This window comes from Crinia signifera, chromosome 7 (assembly GCF_055691185.1).
Source record: "Crinia signifera chromosome 7, ASM5569118v1, whole genome shotgun sequence".
NCBI classification, from domain to species: Eukaryota; Metazoa; Chordata; class Amphibia; order Anura; family Myobatrachidae; genus Crinia; species Crinia signifera.
Genome location: NC_139223.1, coordinates 141,762,130 through 141,782,266, shown reverse-complemented (window position 1 = coordinate 141,782,266; position 20,137 = coordinate 141,762,130). Strand labels below are relative to the sequence as shown.

Below are 20,137 nucleotides of genomic sequence, written 5' to 3'. Positions count from 1 at the left end.
TGAGCCACCTGGGTTATGTACATATTGAGAAGTGATATAGAACAGAGATAAGAAATCTCCAGGTTTTTTTTAAAGCGGCAATCATTTACACTGCAAAACCAGTTTAATTTTGAAGTGTGAATGATTGTCGCTTTAAAAAAAACTGGAGATTTCTTACCAAATCTCTCACTTTCTGAATCTCTCATCCCATTAAATTTCATCCTTTAGATACACAAGAATATTGGAAACCAAGATGCTTATTTACAAACTGAATGTACACCAGTTCACCTAGGTTTGCACAAAGATGGACAAGACTAGTGGCGGTTTTTACCTATGTGCTGCAGGGCTGCAGCCCCCCCAGGTAAAATCCGCCACTGTCCCTGCCTAAAGTGAAGCCAGATGCAGTTTGTGGGACTTCAATGTGACTGGCAATGACTTCCTATTGGAAGTCCAACCTGCAAGTCACTCAAGGCAGTCCCATTGGGAGGTGTTCCCTCCCTCTGGGATGCCTCTCTGTGCGCAAATGCACGGCAGCCCCCAAAATGGGTTCTGCACATGCGCAGTACCACGTACGATACTGGCATGCGCCGGACCCGGGAACCTGATTAAGCCTCCGGGGGCTGCTGCAACGGCAACCCATGGAGGCTTGGGCCAGTGTATGCGCAGTATGTATGAAGTTACTGCACATGCGCTGGCCCCGTGCAGGGGACCGGTGGCCGGGACCGGCAGCTGCAGGGAGCGTGGCGGCAGCGGTGGCCCACATTTCAGCAGACCCTCCTCCAAAAGGGTAAGAGCCGCCACTGGACAAGACCGTACTGTACAGAAGGGTATATCTCACATCAGAGCATTCAGACCATGAGCAGTCCATGGGGCAAGTGCAGAGGGCAACAATAATCCCTTCCCCTTCCTTTGAATAATGATGTGATTCTTCCATAATGCAGTGAGGGGTGGAGCCATTATGAGGTAAATCCCATTATTAAGACTCTGTTGACTTCACAAGAAAGGGAAGTTGGATGTGGAAGAGTGGCCAACATTCCCTGACCTGCCCATCTGCAAGAGTAAGCAAGTATGTATCAAAGTCCAACTTTCTACCACTTTTATTAAACAGTTCATTTGTTCTCCTATAAAACTGCTCATCAGTGTTTAAGTGAATTCATCGTTGCTGAGTTTCTGGCTGCATCTATCTGGCTCATAGGATAAGACCCCATGTTCAACTCACAGTCGGTGTACATAGTGAGAGGTCACCCTTCTACAAAACATGGCTTCCACTAAATATGTACTGTCTCCACCGCTCTATGTCATTCCAATTAATCTTGCTGTACACAATAAATATCACATGTTTACACTGCTCAGTGGAACTAGTGGAAGCAGTGCACCCACTCTGTACTTAACAAGGAGCATCAGCACTGTCGCCCTCAGCTGCTACAGACTTCTGCTCCTGCACAACTGCTGCCATAGTGGTGGTGGGCCGACCCATACACACTGGTTCAAATCTCGGTTCACCTGTGTTAATCAAGATGGACAGCACAAACTAGTGGGGCCTACATACATAGCGATTCCCAGGCACCGCTAGATGTGCAGGCCCCACTGGTTTTCTAGATCGCTTAGAAAATGCCCATACATCATACATCGCTCCATGTGTAGGGGCATTCCAATAGCAATGCGGGGCCCGTGCATCCTGCATAAATCTAGTCAATCGCCTGGTCAGGGCCAGTGTAATCACCAGAGAACACTGGCCTGGACAGATCACTCAGAACACAGCGCTGGTACATCGTTGTGTGCTGAGCGATATCCTCATGTGTAGGCCCCTTAGGAGGATTTCACGTCAAGTGTCTGCTGTTTTGCATTCTGAAATTCCTCCTTTGCTTGTTTTCAAGTTATATACGTAGATCATGACATAGATTAAGAACCAGAGATCCAGGTGGAGATAATGCCTTAGGCAATACGAGGGAATATATGCTAAATTACTAAATGTACACAGTCACCCCTTTATACAACAACCGTTTCTCCAATATGTTACAGTGAAGAAGAAAAACAATGGTAAAGACAAAGCAATAACCAAAATTTTAAGTGAAAAGGAAAAAAATAAATAAATGAAATATATACTACTAGGTGGCCCGTGCAAAAATTTTGCATGCAAATAAAATACGATTAATTTTATAGCGAGATTGGTGGTTTGTAGTAGGATGAAAGAACCTGGTCATTTGTAGCCATTTTGAGTAGCCGAGCAAAACTGTTTATCTTAGCCGTGCCGTATCAGGGAAAGAACTCTAGGGTCAAAAGTCAATACAATACAATGTGCAATTCTAAATGAACAATTTGTCAGAAGCGGAGAACTTCATCTTTAATACGGTACCTCATTTATCGATTTTGGTTAAGTATGAAGGGAAAAAAAGGGAACATCAACCAAAAATCACCTTCTAGTAATAATATATATGATGATATTGCCCCAGGAATACTGTTGCCCAAGACATCGCATTGTCCATTTGGCGTATAAGGTAAATACAATGCTGTTAGCACACTGTAACACACTAATACCCCTTTGACACCGGCCACCCGGCAATTACCTGGCATTTTTTAATGCCGGGTAATTTTGCTAGGTGCAGCCGGACCCAGTGGCGTAAGTTCATACCAAGTGCCCGGAGGCAAGATACATGTTGGTGCCCCCCCCCCTCCATGCACGATTTAAAGAAGCTGATTTTGGCCCCGTTTTCGCAGGTAGGGGGTTTACGCATGCGGAAATCATTCGATGGTCACCGAATATTAAATGATTTACGCTCTGAACGGCTGCATGTGAGGGGATGTGTTCTTGTATGCATCTCCTCGCAAGTTAGCAAGGGATTCTGAATGGGCATTCATATCAATGTTATGTATCTCCTGTATACAGATACGAGATAGATGATAGATAGTGGTCGGCCTGGCACCCCTATAAATAGGTGTAGCTACTACAATGCATATATATATATATATATATATATATATATATATATATATATATATCATCCAAGACTGCTGGATCTCACAAAAAAGTATAGAAATATATATATATATACTTTTTTTGTGAGTGCCAGCAGGCTTGGACGCTATATATATATATATATATATATATATATATATATATATATATTTAGAGCCACGTGAGGGTCCCCAACAACCAACCCGTCACACCTATGTTGAATTTTTAACAAGGTGGTCACTCACACGCAGTGGCGCCGCATGGCTTGTCCCACTGTTTCACTGCTGCCGGAGGATGGGGTCCAGGAACCTCTTTATATCCAGGCCAGGCAGCAGCTAACATGCCGGCTGGCTGTCCCCTGCCTGTGCTGCAGCAGCGCTGTGTGACACCCACGAAGACACACGCTGTCATCAGTACCAGCAGTCTGACGCTGTGACTGCTGTCTGCCGGGAGGGGACTGGCAAGCTGGGTGATGGATGGACGGAGACCAGACCCCGTTTTTTGTGCACGGACGTCGGACACTGTCGCAGCAGCTCTTTGGGAGACGGTGATGGGCTGGAAGGGGGCGTGCTCACTGCTCCCTCTTACCCGTCCCGCACTGGCTGCCTGCGACTTCTCCCGCCCGACTCTTCACTTGCTGCTGGCTCCAAGTAGTACAGCGTCAGCGCCTGACGCTGTAGAAGTACAGCGTCAGGCGCAGCCAGCAGCCGGGTGACAGAGAGGAGGGGGAGAGGGTACCGCCAGCCAGCTATTCTAATGCAGGTCTGGACTATCGGAGGCAATGGAGCCAGTGCCCCCTGTAAGGCTGACGCCCGGCGGCAGATGACTCCATTGCCTCCGGGAGTTCCGCCACTGGCCGGACCCCATTCACATCACCTGCAAATTACCAGGTTAAAGCTTTTCAACCCAGTAATTTGCAGAAAATCCTGTTTTTTTTGGTGGTGTGAAAGGGTCAACACATGTCTTAAATCCCAGCATTCCGACCCTGGTCAAGAGCAGGGTCGGATTGACGGGATTTAAGACCCGTGTTCACCCTTTCACACTACCGGAAAACCCGTTCTTTTTCCACAAATTATCGGGTTGAAAAGCTTTAACCCGTTAATTTGATTCTTGGTGTGAAAGGAGAGTGGTATCAAACAACGGAGGTAGATAAATTGGTCTATTTACTAAGCCTTGGAGAAAGATATAGTGGACGGAGATAAAGTACCAGCCAATCAGCTCCTAAGACTGTGTTTGAAAAATGACAGCAGCTGATAGGCTTGTAATTTATTTCTCTCCAAGCTTAGTAAATAGACCCTGATAGTACCACCCAATTAGCTTCTAAAGGTGCATACACATGGTGCGATTTTGACGATGTAATTTCCCTTGAACTCCCCACAGCCCAGAACCACCGATTTGGACTATATTGCTGTGTGATTTTGACTATGGATGATTTTGACTATACTAGAACACTGGAATGTATACAATAAAGTCAAAATCGGCTTGCCTGCACAGTCTATTTTTACTTGCAATACTGACAAATGGGGCCGCGCAGCGGCATCGCAAGCTGTTTAGACATTTAGGGGGATATTCAATCCTGGGTCACGCCTGTCGGGCAGGCCCAACAGCCGTGACCCTCTCCTGTTCTCGGCCGGCTTGACTGGTAATCGGCAGACGGGATTCAATTTCCTGCTTGCTGGAAGCTGAAAAGGGGGTGTGGCCGCAAAATGCTCCCAGCAGAGAGATGGGGGACCGGCCGAGGAGGCTGCACACGGGCCTCCTCCTCTCTTAAGACGCCCCTGTCAGAAACTTATTGGTTGATACTTTATCTGTCTCCACTTTATCTCTCCCCAAGAATTGATACTTCTCCCCCAATACCAGAGCCAGCGCCACCACTAGGCAGCCTTAGGCATTTGCCTAGGGTGCCGGCCACTGGAAGGCGGCAACTTGGGAGACGGCCCACCCCCCCCACCCCCCCTGAATCAAGGCCAAGGTGAGCATCTCCCTCTCTCTCTCCCCCCCCCCCCCCATGGAGCGATGCTGCGGCCATCGGCGCATCTCCCGCCATCGCCCCCCCATGGAGAGCTGCTGCATCTCAAACAACACCCCAACCCCCCCCCCCCCCCTCTGTTGAGCGAGACGCTGCTCCCTCTCCCTCCCGTGGAGCTATGCCGCATCTCCCGCCGTCTCCACCAGCCCACCTCGGTGGAGCAAAGTGGCGGCCGCGTCAAACCCCCCCCCCCCCCCCCCCCCCAGCTGGCCCTGCCCAATACACAGATGTACATCTCCCTTCAGTGCAAAACTAAAACACTACAATATGCAACAGCAAACAGGGTAAATGTGACTTTATTATTAAGATACTGGCATTTTTGGAAGCCATCTAAATGTTAAGTAGTCTTTAAAATTCATGTTATATGGTCATGCAGGATGTCTGTGTGATGTCTGGCAGAGTGTTCCAAGCACAATAAGTCCCTGTGTAATGTGTGTATAACACCTAAAAGTCCCTGGGGATCATTTTCAAATATTGCCAAGTACAGTATGATAAGTGCAAACATCAGACACTGCAGGAGAAGGTTTGTGATTGTGGTTGGAAGGACATCCCCAGTTTTTTAAAGATTTGTTCCTTGGAAATATCAATATTGTTATAAACAAGCCAAATTGTACATGCAAATCTTACCATCTGACATTATTATTGGTACACAAGTGTTAATTATATTATTGCTGAGGAGTTATAAAAAGTCAAATTTCGTCACTGTGAGATGATGGGAGTTGTAGTGCTCTGCAGTATTTTGAGATCATATCGTGACGGGTTTAGTGTCAACACGTCCCTGGAAATGATTTCAAAAGATTGGCAAGTTTGTAACTGGGGTGTTACCACCAGCACTTGATGTATAATTACTTACTTGATTCTCTATAAGGAGCTTATACCAGGAGTTGAGGAAAGAAAGCTGCTTACATTGTGAATATGTCTATGCAACTCTGCAGTGGCACCTGCAATGTGTGAGCCAGGAAATCAGTTTATACTGCACAGTTAAGCAGCCTGTAACAATGGACCTTCCTTTTCATTGTATGACAATTAAGTTGTTCACAGGACAGGGGTTGACTGTTAGAAAAGATTTTCCAGGCAGCACAGTGAGGGAAGACTCCATCACGGATAGATTAGGGGCACAGGCTCTACGATCCCTAGATTGTCCGACGGTCACATGCTAGTGTCGGTTGCTAAGCAACCACAAAGCCCAGGGAAAAAACTTCTTTCTAAACTCGCTCTCCGTGGCTGAGAGAGGCTTTGTGCTTCAAGCAGTCTTAACATCTGTTCCAGGCTAGACTCACAGCATTCTAACCGGGGCGCATGCCCCAAACAACAGACTTCAATAAGGATTCAGGTGGTCTAGCCACAGGAGCCAGTACTGTGGGTGCTTTGGGTGCTTGAGCATCCCCGACATTGATGCTGGTTTATCCATGTCTATGCAGTGGCCAATTGAAGTGATGACATGGTGATAGAAACATTGCAGGACATTTAATAGGATGGGAGTTCTATGTCAAATGGGATGTTGCTATGGGCAACCAATCAGTATCTGCTTATTTATTTAGCACCTTCTAAAATATCATAGATAGTATCTGATTGGTTGCCCATAGCAACATCCCATGTGACACAGAACTCCCATCTTAGTAAATTTCCCCCATAGAAACATAGAATTTGAAGGCAGGTGAGAACCATTCGGCCCATCTAGACTGCCCCTCTTTTAACCCTATTGTTACCCTTAAGGGGAAGGTGACAATGCTGCAGCCAATAAATGTTTAACTGTCCTTTTTTCAAACCCAGCCTGTAACATGACAGTTGATAGGCTGCTGCATTATCAGCCTTACCTTTATCACTACTTTATCACTTCACCCGGCTTAATACAACTGCCCCAATGTGAGAGTTGTGAATTGCATAGATGGCTGCATAGCAATTCTCGCACTCAATAAGGCTTAAAAGCAGCTTTTCTATAAAGTCTTCCCTTAGTTACACAGAAATCACAAAAGCTGACACAAAAGCTAGCTTCCTCCTGCCTACAGGGACGTCACGGTCCTAATAACATTAAATTCTAGTTAAAGTCCATTTAGTAGTTACACACAGTGACAGGTTATCAGCATTGACTGGAAGAGTAATGGGCACAAGTCTCATACCAGGTTTATCATGTATCTAGTACATAGAAGTATTACACACCATGGAAGATTTAACTTTCTATTCTAGGATCATAGCAATGCGGAACTCACAGGTCAGCAATATAATAAATTGTTATACATTGAAATCATCACTATATATATATGTTGTTAAAAATGTCATTATTCACAGTATTTACATAGATCACATATCTGTATTTGTAGCTCTTCAAAATTTCAATAATTTAAAGAAAGAAAAAGAAATGTTTTACTGGAAAGCTGTGTACAACTTGTCTCAGCAGATACAGCTTATTAAGCACTTAAAGATGGTAACAATGACATATTAGATACCGTTATTCAGGTTAAGTAGAAGTGTCCTGAATACTAGGTCAGGCAGCATTAAATTGTTAACAGTCTTACCCTGGCCACTGGCAGTCTGTATGCAGAAAGTGATGGCTAGTCCCATAAGGAGAAGAGCCACAGGTCTCTGCATTCTGTGGATGTCTCCCATCTCTGTCTCATGGAGAGAGTGGACCAGCCTGCAGACAGAGAGCTGGCCCAAGTGACACAAATGTGAATTCCTCCTTAAGTAGCCAAGTGGATGTCTTATTTCTTATCCAGCTAGTTGTGGAAGAAAGGCGTGTTCTCCAGCTGAGGCAGTACACTCCCACCCTCCAGACATCACATAAGCTCTTTAGATCTTTCAGCCAGGGAACCAGCATGAATGAAAAACATTACAATCCGCTAGTCTGTCAAAAACTGCCTTGTCTATTTAATATGGGTTATAAAGGGGGGGGGGGGGGGGGGGGGTTGTTGCATTTAAAGAATAACTGTAAAAGCTTCCTTGCATAGTTCAAAGAAACTATTAACATTTTAGAGTGTCACTGCATATTAACAACAATATACTAATACAATTACAATATAAAAAAGTGCAGTGTATTATAGACAGTATACGGATTTCTTTATTTACAGTTTCTTATATAGCGCAGCAAACCTATATGGAGGAAGGAGGGCCCTGCTCGCAAGCTTACAATCTATAGGATATAAAATATAGCTAAAATACATGCTGTATAAAATAAAGGAAAGCAAAGTTTATGTAGACACCCCTATCGTATACAGTACATACAATAGAATTCTGAGCTGTAAAAATAGTAAAACGAAATGAACTTTATTTATTTATACTAATAAATGTTTTATACTTATGTATTATGATGATGATATATCATTATGGAACATACTTGCTAAACATAAAATGTATAAGGGAGTGGGCATGTAAAATAAACCTTTGAGGGTAAATTTTATATAAAAGTTTTAAAAAAAAGGTACATAATAAAATATCCATTATGCTGCACTTTATAATAAATAAATAAATAAATAATGATATATAATCCAGATATCTTTTCTTTTTTCTTTTTTTTTTTTAATTTAAGAGATTTTTTTTCATTTCAAAATTTTGCCCCAATAAATGCGGCTTCTGCCTCCAGGCGCCACCAGCCATATTTTCCAACTGACACATTTTTACATTTATATACAGAAGCTTGTAACAAAAGTTTAGTGCTTTTTTTTATATAATATTTTTGGACGTTCTTTTTTTTTTTTGCTTATAAAATATTTTTACTGTCACATTAATTAAAGCCCAATGTCTAGGAAAGGTTTATAAAGCATCATGGTAAATATTTGTTAACACTGAACAGCAGGAGTCACAGCAAAAGTTTTGCTTAGTAGAAAGGCTGCCTGTGCAGATTTGTGCAGATGAATCATGCAGGTTCAGGGCTCTGTGAGGAATGGGTACGACACAGCACCAGGGTCAAGCCACATGAAGCACTAGGGGCAGATCAGAATATTCAATGAGTTTTTGGCACTTTAAGATGAACAAAGAAGTGGGGGAGACACACTCTTCCCATCTCCCCCAGACCCAGCCAGTCTTAACACATCAGCTCCACTCTCGCTCTCTCCCCTATGTCTCCTGTCACTGTACACAGCACTGGGCTTGATGAATTTCTTGCACTCAAGGGCTTCCCTATTGTTCTGTGCTTTGTTTCACTGTTTCCAACTTACTGGAATTCTTGTCGTGGTTTCACAGCAAGGATCATTCTAACTGGACGTCACCAGCTGAGTTGTTCTGTGGAGCTGAATCTCTGAAGTTGTTTTAATCCAAAAAACAAGCCTGAAACTAAAGGGAGATGGGGCAGGAGAAACTGCTGGTATTCACTCCTCCTAACTACTAATGAATGGCTCAAATACTTTTTTTTTTTTTTGCATTTGGTTATCAGTCTCTAATGAATGAACTGTGATGTTGACATAATGGATCAATGCATGTACCAGCTACAAAATTAGCAGTTTATTAGGGAGGCATGTGCTAACTCCATTAGCAGAATTGGAATGGCTGTGCCAATTTAATGCCTATTTCTGCAGCTGGTATGAAGGCAGCGATTGCAGAACATCATGTTCTCTCTGGAAGATTAGATTTTAACTTTTGTCATTAGGATTTGTTTTACTGACCCAAGGAACACGTGGAATAATGTATGGTTTTATTAGAATGACTTAAAATCACCGCTGCCTTACTGCAGAACGACAATGTGCGTCATATTAAGGTTATACGTAGGAGGACAGATAGCAGGTAAATGTAGAGAACTATTAAAGTATTCTTTAGAATAAATGTCTAGCATGAGAGACAGATAATGTAGTGTGTATATATTATACTGTAGAACAGGGGTCTTCAACCCATGGCCCGCGGGCCACGAGTGGCCCGCCGAGTAGTTTTAGGTGGCCCGCCAGTGAATTGCTTTTTTTTTAATTAAATGCTGTGCTGATTTAAAAAAAAAAAATCCTTCCGCGTGCTGTCCCCATAAAATCCTTCCGCACGCTGTCCCATTAGCAGTGGGACGTGGCGGAGGTGGATGTGCTGGCTGGGGCAGGCGGGACTGTGCGCGAACATATGCATTGTGTACTTCCTGACGCCGCGCACCCGTCCTGCCCATGTGCTTTCAGACAGCCGGGAGACTGGAGTGGGTGTGACAACTGCCGGCAGCCACGCACCTGTCCCTGCCTGCTCCATGGCTGTTAAGACAGCCGACGCCGCCAGCAGCAGCCCTCTGAAGGAGACCTCTGTAAGGGACACTAAGGCAAGTGTCTCAGGAGAGGGTGATGCCGGCTAGCTACCGCGGTGCTGAATACGGGGGAGTGGGGGCTGGCAGTACAATGTGGCCCAGTGTATGGGGAGGGTGCTGACTATGGGTGAGGGGGGCTGGCAGTGCAATGTGGCCCTGTATATAGGGAGGGTGCTGACTATGGGGAGGTGGGGCTGGCAGTGCAATGCAGTGCTGACTATGGAGGGAAATACTAGGGCATTTTGTGAGGGACACTACTGGTGGCATTTTATGAGGGACACTACTGGTGGCATTTTATGAGGGACACTACTGGTGGCATTTTGTGAGAGGCACTGCTGGGGGCATCATATGCATAAGCGGGAGTATTGGGGGCCTTATAGTGCAAGGTGCAATGGGCATCATAGTGTGAGGCATAATGTGCAATGGATGTCACGGTGTGTGGCATAATGTGTAATGGGCATCCCGGTGTGTGGCATAATGTGCAATGGGCATCCCGGTGTGTGGCATAATGTGCAATGGGCATCACGGTGTTTGGCATAATGTGCAATGGGCATCACGGTGTGTGGCATAATGTGCAATGGGCATCACGGTGTGTGGCATAATGTGCAATGGGCATCACGGTGTGTGGCATAATGTGCAATGGGCATCACGGTGTGTGGCATAATGTGCAATGGGCATCACGGTGTGTGGCATATTGTGCAATGGGCATCACGGTGTGTGGCATAATGTATAATGGGCATCATGGTGTAATGGGTCTTCATGTTTATATGTCACTGTGTGGCCTTTAGACAGCCAACTTAAGTGTGGAAGGACAACAACCATTCCTGCGGTAACCACTGTCTGGTCATGCAGGTTGCAAAATTAAGATGTCAGGTAATTTTTTTCCTGCTAGTTCACACTCTTATTATTAGACCACGCCCCTTATAATTAAACCACACCCCTTTTAGGGAGCGCGCCTGCGGCGCTCGCAATTTCTTAAATATCAAATTATGTATGGGGGGGGCGCTGCATTTTTATTCTGTTCGCACTGGGGCCCTAATTGTTTAGAAATAGCCCTGGTGCAGACTATATATTGGGGGCAGGGTTTATGTGTATGGGCAGCTGTGCCAACTATCTATGTGGGGGGTGTGCTGTCTATCTATTAAGAGCTGTGCTAAATACCACAGTAGAGCTTAGTGGCCCTCGGGCTTCGTTGAATTTTTTAATGTGGCCCACACTGTCTTAAAGGTTGAAGACCCCTGCTGTAGAACAATGGTGTAATGCCCAGAGGCAATGGAGGCACCTTCCTATGGGCTCCAAGCCCTGTAGGGGCACCTGCATGTACAGCAGCACCTGTGCAGGAAATAGCAGGATCCAAGTGTGACTGCTGCTCATCCAATCGAGCTCTACGATGCATCCACTGCTACAGAGTTAATTGGCTCTATCCCAGAAGCCCTGCTAACAGGACCACCGACAGTGGGGTACTCTGGGTACAGATGGAAGGGCCCGGGCAGCTCATTTTTCCCACAGCAACCCTCCACTGTATGCTGCCTGTGCTGCGCTTGGTCCTCACTCAGCAGGTCCTGAAGCACAGGCTACTTCAATGGAGTACGCTGGCGGCCAATTAAAATGCTGCATTGGCCTTTGAGCCAATCAGAGCTTGTGTACCATTAGCAAATCAGAGCGGCTGCTGACACACGAGCTCTGATTGGCTCACCAGTAGGTGCTGCAATTTAATTGGCCGCAGGCATCCTGCATTGAAAAAGCATGTGCTTCAGGACCTGCTGAGTGAGGACCAAGTCTGGCGGTAAGTTAAGGTGGGGGGAGATGGGAGCACTGACAGATGACAGCTCTCAGGGGGAGATGGGACTGCACTGACAGCTCTGGGGAGGGTGCACTGACAGCTCTGGGGGAAGGGGGGGGGGGGCAGACTGGAAATCAGTCCTGGGCCCCAAAATTCCTAGTGGCAGCCCTGCCTGCTAACACCTGCAATAGGGGTCAGATTGGCTCAGCCTGTGCAGCAGCAAGGTATAGTGCACCCACTGCAGGACTGTGAGATGGGGCCCAATGGTGAATCACATGATCCTAAATGTTCCAACATATGTACCACCTGCACTGCAAAAAATGGAGGCTTTAAAACCATATCCCCTAGCACATAACCTTAAACATAACCCCTGTACTTACCTCCGGGATCTGTCCGAAATCTGACTGCTGGGATTTTGGTCACATCCTAACCACAAGTGACCACTCTTTTTCAACTGTTTGAATTCAATTTATTACCCATATCCCCCCCACCCCACCCCACCACCACCACCACCACCACCACCACCTTTAACACCTCTCAGCTTGCATTGTAGTACCTCTGCCAGTCCCTGCAGTCCTGGAATGTATAACCGGCAAACAGTTACTGGATTTCATTGGGGGGGGTGCCAGTGTGGACGCTCAAAGAGTGAAGTGAGACAGAGAGGAGGAGAGCAGAGAGACGGCAGAGAGAGGGCAGGAATGGATTAAAAATAGGCCCTGAAATTTAAAGTACACAGGCCCACCTTGGCGTCAAAAGTGAAGAAAAACCATGAGAACGATGCAGTTGTGTGCGCGCCGCAGGCGCTCGGGCTCTGGAAAAGGGGTGTGGCCATTCAAAATGGGGCATGTCCTTGAGTGTAGTGTACCACACCGTATACCACTTCTACACATTATGCAACAAAATAGTAGACCCCATTATACTTGCTGCTTACACATGATGCCAAACAGAATGAGTCAAAATTCACATAATGCCACATGGATTAAGCCAAAAAGAACATAATGCTGCACAAAGAGGGACAATGCGCGCCGTAGGCGTGCCAAAAATTTACACAGTAATGCCCATTACATGTTAAGCCACACACTACAATGTCCATTACGCATTATGCCAAACACCATACTGAGAGGCTGATGGCAGGAACGCTTAATGATCTGCCAATCCTATTTCACCAACAAAAGCTAACAATAACATTACAATAAAAATGGGAGCATGGGAGCTGCACAAGGGGAAGTCTGATACACTGTGCCTGCATCACTAAGTCTCACATATACACATGGATAGTGGGGACAGGGGGGACGGGTCACACATTGTGGATGAGAGGGGTAGAGGGCATCACACATACACAGGGTGTCAGTGATAATGCGGTGCCACGTGGCTGGACACACCTAGTCATCCATGGGTGTATACAGGAGTGGCCTACCTAATCTTCTTCATCCATGCTGAGGGAGGGTGCATGGCCTCCTGGTAGGTGGAGAGGGTGCAGGGCCTCCTGGTAGGAGGCAGAGGGTGCAGGGCCTCCTGGTAGGGGGCAGAGGGTGCACGGCCTCCTGGTAGGAGGCAGAGGGTGGCGGGCCTCCTAGTAGGGGGAGAGGGTGCAGGGCCTCCTGGTAGGGGGAGAGGGTGCAGGGCCTCCTGAGTGGGGGAGACAGGGCCCGCCAGTAGTTTAATCCCTGGCTGGAGCAGCTGACAGCCGCTCTCATCAGAAGAGGTGCGCGTCCTGTCAGTGGGGGGAGGGGGGCAGGAGTTTGCTGACACGTTGCTCTGAGTTTAGCAGCGTGTCAGCTGTTTTAGCCGCGTCTGACGCCACACACCTAGCTCCTCGGATCAGATAGGCTGTCAGCTCAGCTCTGACAGCCGCATCTAACCCCCCTACCTCCTCTTCTTCATCCATGCTGAGGGAGGGTGCATGGCCTCCTGGTAGGTGGAGAGGGTGCAGGGCCTCCTGGTAGGGGACAGAGGGTGCAGGGCCTCCTGATATGGGGCAGAGGGTGCACTGCCTCCTGGTAGGAGGCAGAGGGTGCAGGGCCTTCTAGTAGGGGGAGAGGGTGCAGGGCATCCTGGTAGGGGGAGAGGGTGCAGGGCCTCCTGAGTGGGGGAGACAGGGCCTGCCAGTAGTTTAATCCCTGGCTGGAGCAGCTGACAGCCGCTCTCATCAGAGGAGGTGCGCGTCCTGTCAGTGGGGGAGGGGGGGCAGGAGTTTGCTGACATGTTGCTCTGAGGTTAGCAGCGTGCAGTGGCGGATTCAGGGGGCGGGCACCCGGGCACGTTCCCCCCCTGTCATTCAGTTTGTAGATGAGGACCAGAGCTTTCTAACGAGCGCAGCCCCGTGTCTCTAGCCCCCCGGGAACCGGAGATATCGCCTGGCAAAGCTGTAACATTTTTTCCCCATAGGATAATATGGGACCCGTCAATTCCGACCCCCACCCAGTTCCGACGGCTGCCAGTTCCCCCCCTGGCATCACAGGAGCTTGTGGTTCATGTCATTCAATTCCAAATCGCTGGGCCTTCAATATGATATCAGGATCGTCCATATCGGTCAATCGGTTCCAGAGATATAGCGTGTAAATCGATTTTTTTTCTTTTTGAAATGTAATTTCATGGCTGTTCATATTCTTTGAGGGCAGATTACTCTGGAACCAAACGTCCCAGTTTCACTGGACCAAAATCATTCAAAGCCCACTCAAAAGTTCTTCAATATGATACTTGTCTCATGTAAATAGGTCAGTTAGTTCCGAAGATATAGCCGGTTAAATTTGATAACTGGTTAAAGGGGGGGGAGGGGAGGGGTGGTTTTCTCTCCCCCTCACACCAGAAAATGCAAGGACTAGGCTGGTGTAAAAGGGGCCAACCTGGGAATGCATTTTCTGGTGTGAAATGGGTATTATTTCAAATAGCTGGGACCTGCAGTACTCGGAATACAGCCAGGCTCTGCCACTGTCAGTGGCTATCATTTCTGCCTGGCGGCGGCTGTCCCCCATTTACCACGAGCATGTATTCCCCATTGGCAATGAGCATGTAATCCCACATGGCAACAATCATGGAACCTCTGGCAATGAGCATGGAACCCTTGGCAATGAGCATGTAGATAAGCAGCACTTACTGTATGTAGCATAATTTTTAATAGGCATTATGGTGTTTGGCATAATACATAATGGACATCATGCCGTGTAACTTAACGTGCAATGGACATTATGGTGTATAAATGTTTAATGTGCGCCTTTGGTGGACAATGTCCCTGTTTATGAAGCGTATTGTGAATTTTGTCTTAATCTGTGTGGCATTATGTGAATTCTGGCTCAATCCGTGTGGCATTATGTGAATTTTGTCTCAATCCATGTGGCATTATGTGAATTTTGGCTCAATCCGTGTGTTATTATGTGAATTTTGGCTCAATCCGTGTGTTATTATGTGAATTTTGGCTCAATCCTTGTGGCATTATGTGAATTTTGGCTCAATCCGTGTGGCATTATGTGAATTTTAGCTCAATCCGTGTGGCATTATGTGAATTTTGGCTCAATACGTGTGGCATTATGTGAATTTTGGCTCAATCCGTGTGGCATTATGTGAATTTTGGCTCATTCCATTTGGCATCATGTGTAAGGGGCAAGTATAATGGGGTCTAGTATTTTGTTGCATAATGTGTAGAAGTTGTATATGGTGTTGTATACTACACTCAAGGACATGCCCCCTGTTGAGTGGCCACACACCCTTTTCCAGAGCGCGCCTTCGGCGCGCGCACAACTACATCCTTCTCTTTTGTTGCCATGGTGGGCCTGCATACTTTAAATGCCAGGGCCTATTTTTAATCCCATCTCTCTGCTGCTCTCTTAGCATGTGCACTGGCACCACTAACACTGGCCCTCCCCCACCTAAACCCTCTTTTATCATGGTGCCCCCCCTGTCATTTTATACTGGATCAGCCCCTGGCAGCGTGTCAGCTGTTTGAGCCGCGTCTGCCGCCACACACCTAGCTCCTCGGATCAGAGCGGCTGTCAGCTCAGCTCTGACAGCCGCATCTAACCCCCCGCCCCTTCTTCCCGGCGGCGGCTGGCGGGCTGCCCGGCATGTGTCCGGGTGCCCCCCCCGGAATCCGCCCATGCCTACACAGGAGGCAACATGGGGTGTGGGTATCCTCCAAAACAGAAAGTATTCAGACTGTATTCCTCCTGTTTATATGTAGGTATCAATAATACAGACCAGTGATTTTTAATTTCCATTTAAATACAATGATAAATTCAACAGCAATAGAAGGATTCATATTTATTTGTATTTACATCCATTGAATAATACGGTAATAATGTAATAATTTTCCCTAACTGCTAATGGGAACTGTCTGATGAAGCATATGTCCGTTAAGGAGTACTCTTATTTGTAACTCATTGCTAATGGCCCTGTAAATGAATCATGTTTGTATGTGAAAGACCAGCTTTCCTTTATTATACACACAGTAATATAATGACAATATAAATATAATAATAATAATAATAATAATAATAATACTTTTATGTATTTGGTGCTCTTCTCCAGCACGACTCAAAGTCACTTAGTTTACAGATACAGAAAAATAACACATTTAACAAAGGATTTCCTATTACAGCAGGTAGAAAACCATTTAGAAAAAAAACCCTATAGAGAGCACAATAAGCATAATGCAGGATTGCTGCAGTCATTTTGGGGAATAAATGCCACATGTTGTATATTCCACCCAGAGAAGCTGAAGCAGGAGAGAGGAAGAGAGACCAGCAGACGCTGCTCCTTCCCTTGGCTCCGACCAGGGCCGGCCTTAGGCATAGGCCAACTAGGCAATTGCCTAGGGCATTTGGAATGCCTAGGGGCATCAGCAGCTTCTGCTGATTAAATTGATATGCAGCATGCCTATATTCTGTGTGTGAGTGAGGCTGTACCTGCATATGAAATAGTGTATTCATGAAAATAACTGTAACATAGCATTCCGTATGCAGGTACAGCTACAGTCGCTCACAGAATATAGGCATGCCACATATCATTTTAATCATTAGAAGCTCCTTGTGTGTGCTGGTCATAACGATGTAAATAAGACGAATTTTCAGCAAAAAATGCACCCAACGTTAGCAGAACTGGCCAGGAGCTGCATGGCCTATTGAGTCAAGATGTATGAGGAAACATCTGTATCCAAGCAGAGGCAGAGGACACAGTGTTGGCGGCTGTGCGAGTGCTGTCTGCGGGTGGGTTGGTTGTGCAGTAGTGTTCGGCATATGTGTAAGGGGCATTATGTGCATTAATAATGTGCAACATATGTGTAACAGGCGTTATGTGTGTCATGTGTATAAGGGCATTAATAATGTGCAACATATGTGTAAGGGACATTATGTGTGTCATTATGTGTATGAAGGGCATTAATAAAGGTTGGCATATTGTGTAGGGGCATTATGGTTATAAGGACATTAATAATGTGTGTCATGTGTAAGGCGCATTACTGTGTGGTATTATCAGGGGTGCCGAGAGAAAGGGGTAGGGGGTACAAATTACCCAGGCCAAAGTCTGATGGAAGGGCCCAGTGGGGGCCCCGGAGTCCCTCCCCTTAAGTGACAGCAGCAGCTGCAGCTCTTCTCCTCTGCCCAGCACACACTGCTTTGTGCTGAGTTGCAGTGTGACAATGGAGGTGCTAAAAATACAATATTTTCTCAGGATTTTTTTCTTAGGGTATAATGTGAATAATGTGAGGAGTAATGTATAGAAAGGTAAAGTGGTGCTACTGTGTGATGTAACGTGAATAAGGGACACCATCGCATGATATAATGTGAATAAAGTTGCACTACTGTGTGGCATAATTTGAATTGGGGGTACTATTGTGTGGCCATGCCCCTTCCCAGCAAGAACACACACCTGTTTGGGCTGCGCTCCGATTGTGTGCACTGTTTCTATTTAAAATAATGCAGGTAGGAGCACCAAAATGATGACTGCTATGATGAGGGTTGATGGTGCTGGGAAAGGGGAGCAGGGTCAGAGGCGGAACTAGTGGCGGGGCTAGGGGGCAACAGACAAAATCTTGCCTAGGGCATCATTTAGGCTAGGGCCGGCTCTGGCTCCGACGCATCCCAGGCCCCCCTAGCATGCTTGCCCATCCTGTACACAGTAGCCAATAGCTGGCTCTGTGTACAGTCAATTTAATCAGTGGGGGGATTTGTCATCTCTGCCATGCCGCACCCGTGCTGCGGCTGACTCGCCTCCAGTGCTCAGTCAGTAGGCAGCGGCAGGCAGCAGCATGTCAGTGCATCAAGCGGGTCAAGGCGCCCACACAGACCCTGCTGCTGCTTGCTCCCCCAAGCGGTTGCTGGGACTGCCTTACAGTAGTTATGCCATTGATTCCACCCACAAAACGTACCAGATAAGGCAGCCATCTTTGATGCACTATTTATGATTAATCTGTGTCAAATAGGTCATGCCTAGAGTAGACTACATAATATATGGAGGCCTGGAGCTGCAGCTCAGTCTGCCCCATGGTTCATCTGGGCCTGTTAAGGAGAGTGAGTAAATGTTTTGTTGTTATGGAAGGGGAAGGGGGAATGGAAATGCTTTTGCACAGGTTAGAACTTATTGTACTCAGAGGAGATCCCCATTTGATATTATGGCTAGTATCGAGTTCTACGTAATGGGGGTGCCACCATAGATAATAAACGTAAACATTTAGAAAGGAAGAAAAGATTGTCTCTTAGTTGGTGCACGTAGGGTGACATTTAGTAGAGGTCAATGTTGGGTTTTTGGCGATTTTTATCGCAAAAACGGCCGTTTTCGCACTTTTTCCCGAGTTCGCATAATTAATGAGATGTGAAAATCGGCAAAAAATGCGGGATTTGCCACGAAATCGCACTTTCTGAAAGTACCTTTTTTTTAACTCCGGAATTCGCATCCAGATGTTTTCCCCATTGAAAAATATACAATTCTCATTTTTAATGAGATGCGAATTAGGAAATCGCCCAAAAAAATGGTCTAAACAGCAAAAAAAAATAGACCTGATCCTGACCTGCGATTTTGTCTGAAACATGGCGATTTTGTCAGAACCATGCACAGATCATTGTGATCTGTGTATGGTTCTTTGGTAAAATATGTGTAAAAGTAAAAAAAAACAAAAAACGGCGTGGGGTCCCCCCTCCTGTACATAACCAGCCCCGGGCTCATTGAGCCGGACATGGTTCCAAAAATACGGGGGACAAAAAGCGTAGGGGTCCCCCGTATTTCTGAAACCAGCCCCGGACTCTTGGACCGGTCCTGGTTCCAAAAATACGGGGGTCAAAAAATCTGGGGGTCCCCCGTATTTTAAAACCAGCACCGGGCTCCAACAGCCCGCAGTGTCATGCCACAAGGACACTTTTTACACAAGGTCCCCCGGCCGTACCATGAGCACCGTGGCTGGTCAGCCTTGGACGGGGTACCTGGAGGAGTGGGGACCCCCCCAATAAAGGGGTCCCCCCCCCAGGCTTCACCTGTCCAGGGCTGAAGGCCGGGGCTGTCACCGGCGTCCCTGGCCATTGGACGCCGGCCTGATAGTGTTAAATTCACATTCCTAACATTGCTTAACACAGGAGAACTACAAGTGCCTCCCCCGCATGCTGGGGCTTGGAGAACCACAATTCCCAGCATGCGGGGCAATAATGGGCCCGCTGGGACTTGTAGTCCACCTGTAAAAAGAATGTACAGAAAAGTAAAACTTTATTACATACACACACATCTCAATTTTACACCGCTATACATACCGATCCAGGATCCAGCGCTGGTCTCCCTTCTGCAGCAGAGCCGGTCAGCCCGCACTATCAGCGGGCTGAACCGGCTTTCTCCGATGCAGCTAACAGCTTCTGTCGCATTGTCCCAGCGCGACACAGGCTGAGAGCGTGATTGGGCGATGCGTCTCCATGGAGACGCATAAGCCGAAGACGCTCTCAGCCTCTGTTGCGCTGGGACAACGCGACAGAAGCTGTTAGCTGCATCGGAGAAAGCTGGTTCAGCCCGCTGATAGCGCTTTCCCACTGCAGCCTTAAACGTTTTGAAGTGGGGAAAAAAAACATATACCTTTTAACAAGTGCAGTGTGAAAGGGGTATTACTGCTCTCATGTAGATATACAGTAGTTAATGAGGTGTTATGGATACAAGTTATCAATGGGTACTATTCGCTACTACTATGTTGCAAATTCAGAGGTTACATTTCAACAA

At 46.7% G+C, this 20,137-nt stretch overlaps 1 protein-coding gene across 2 annotated transcripts in view; it reads right to left on the bottom strand.

The window, feature by feature from the left end:
- Positions 1–7,672, bottom strand: part of LRP2 (LDL receptor related protein 2) — a 278,226-nt gene extending 270,554 nt beyond the window's left edge. For both annotated transcript variants that reach the window (XM_083153889.1, XM_083153890.1), the window contains exon 1: positions 7,481–7,672. In XM_083153889.1, coding sequence (XP_083010015.1) covers positions 7,481–7,571 — 91 coding nt within the window. In that variant the 5' untranslated portion in view covers positions 7,572–7,672. The remainder of the gene's footprint in view (positions 1–7,480) is intronic.
- Between the last annotated feature and the right edge of the window lie 12,465 nt (positions 7,673–20,137).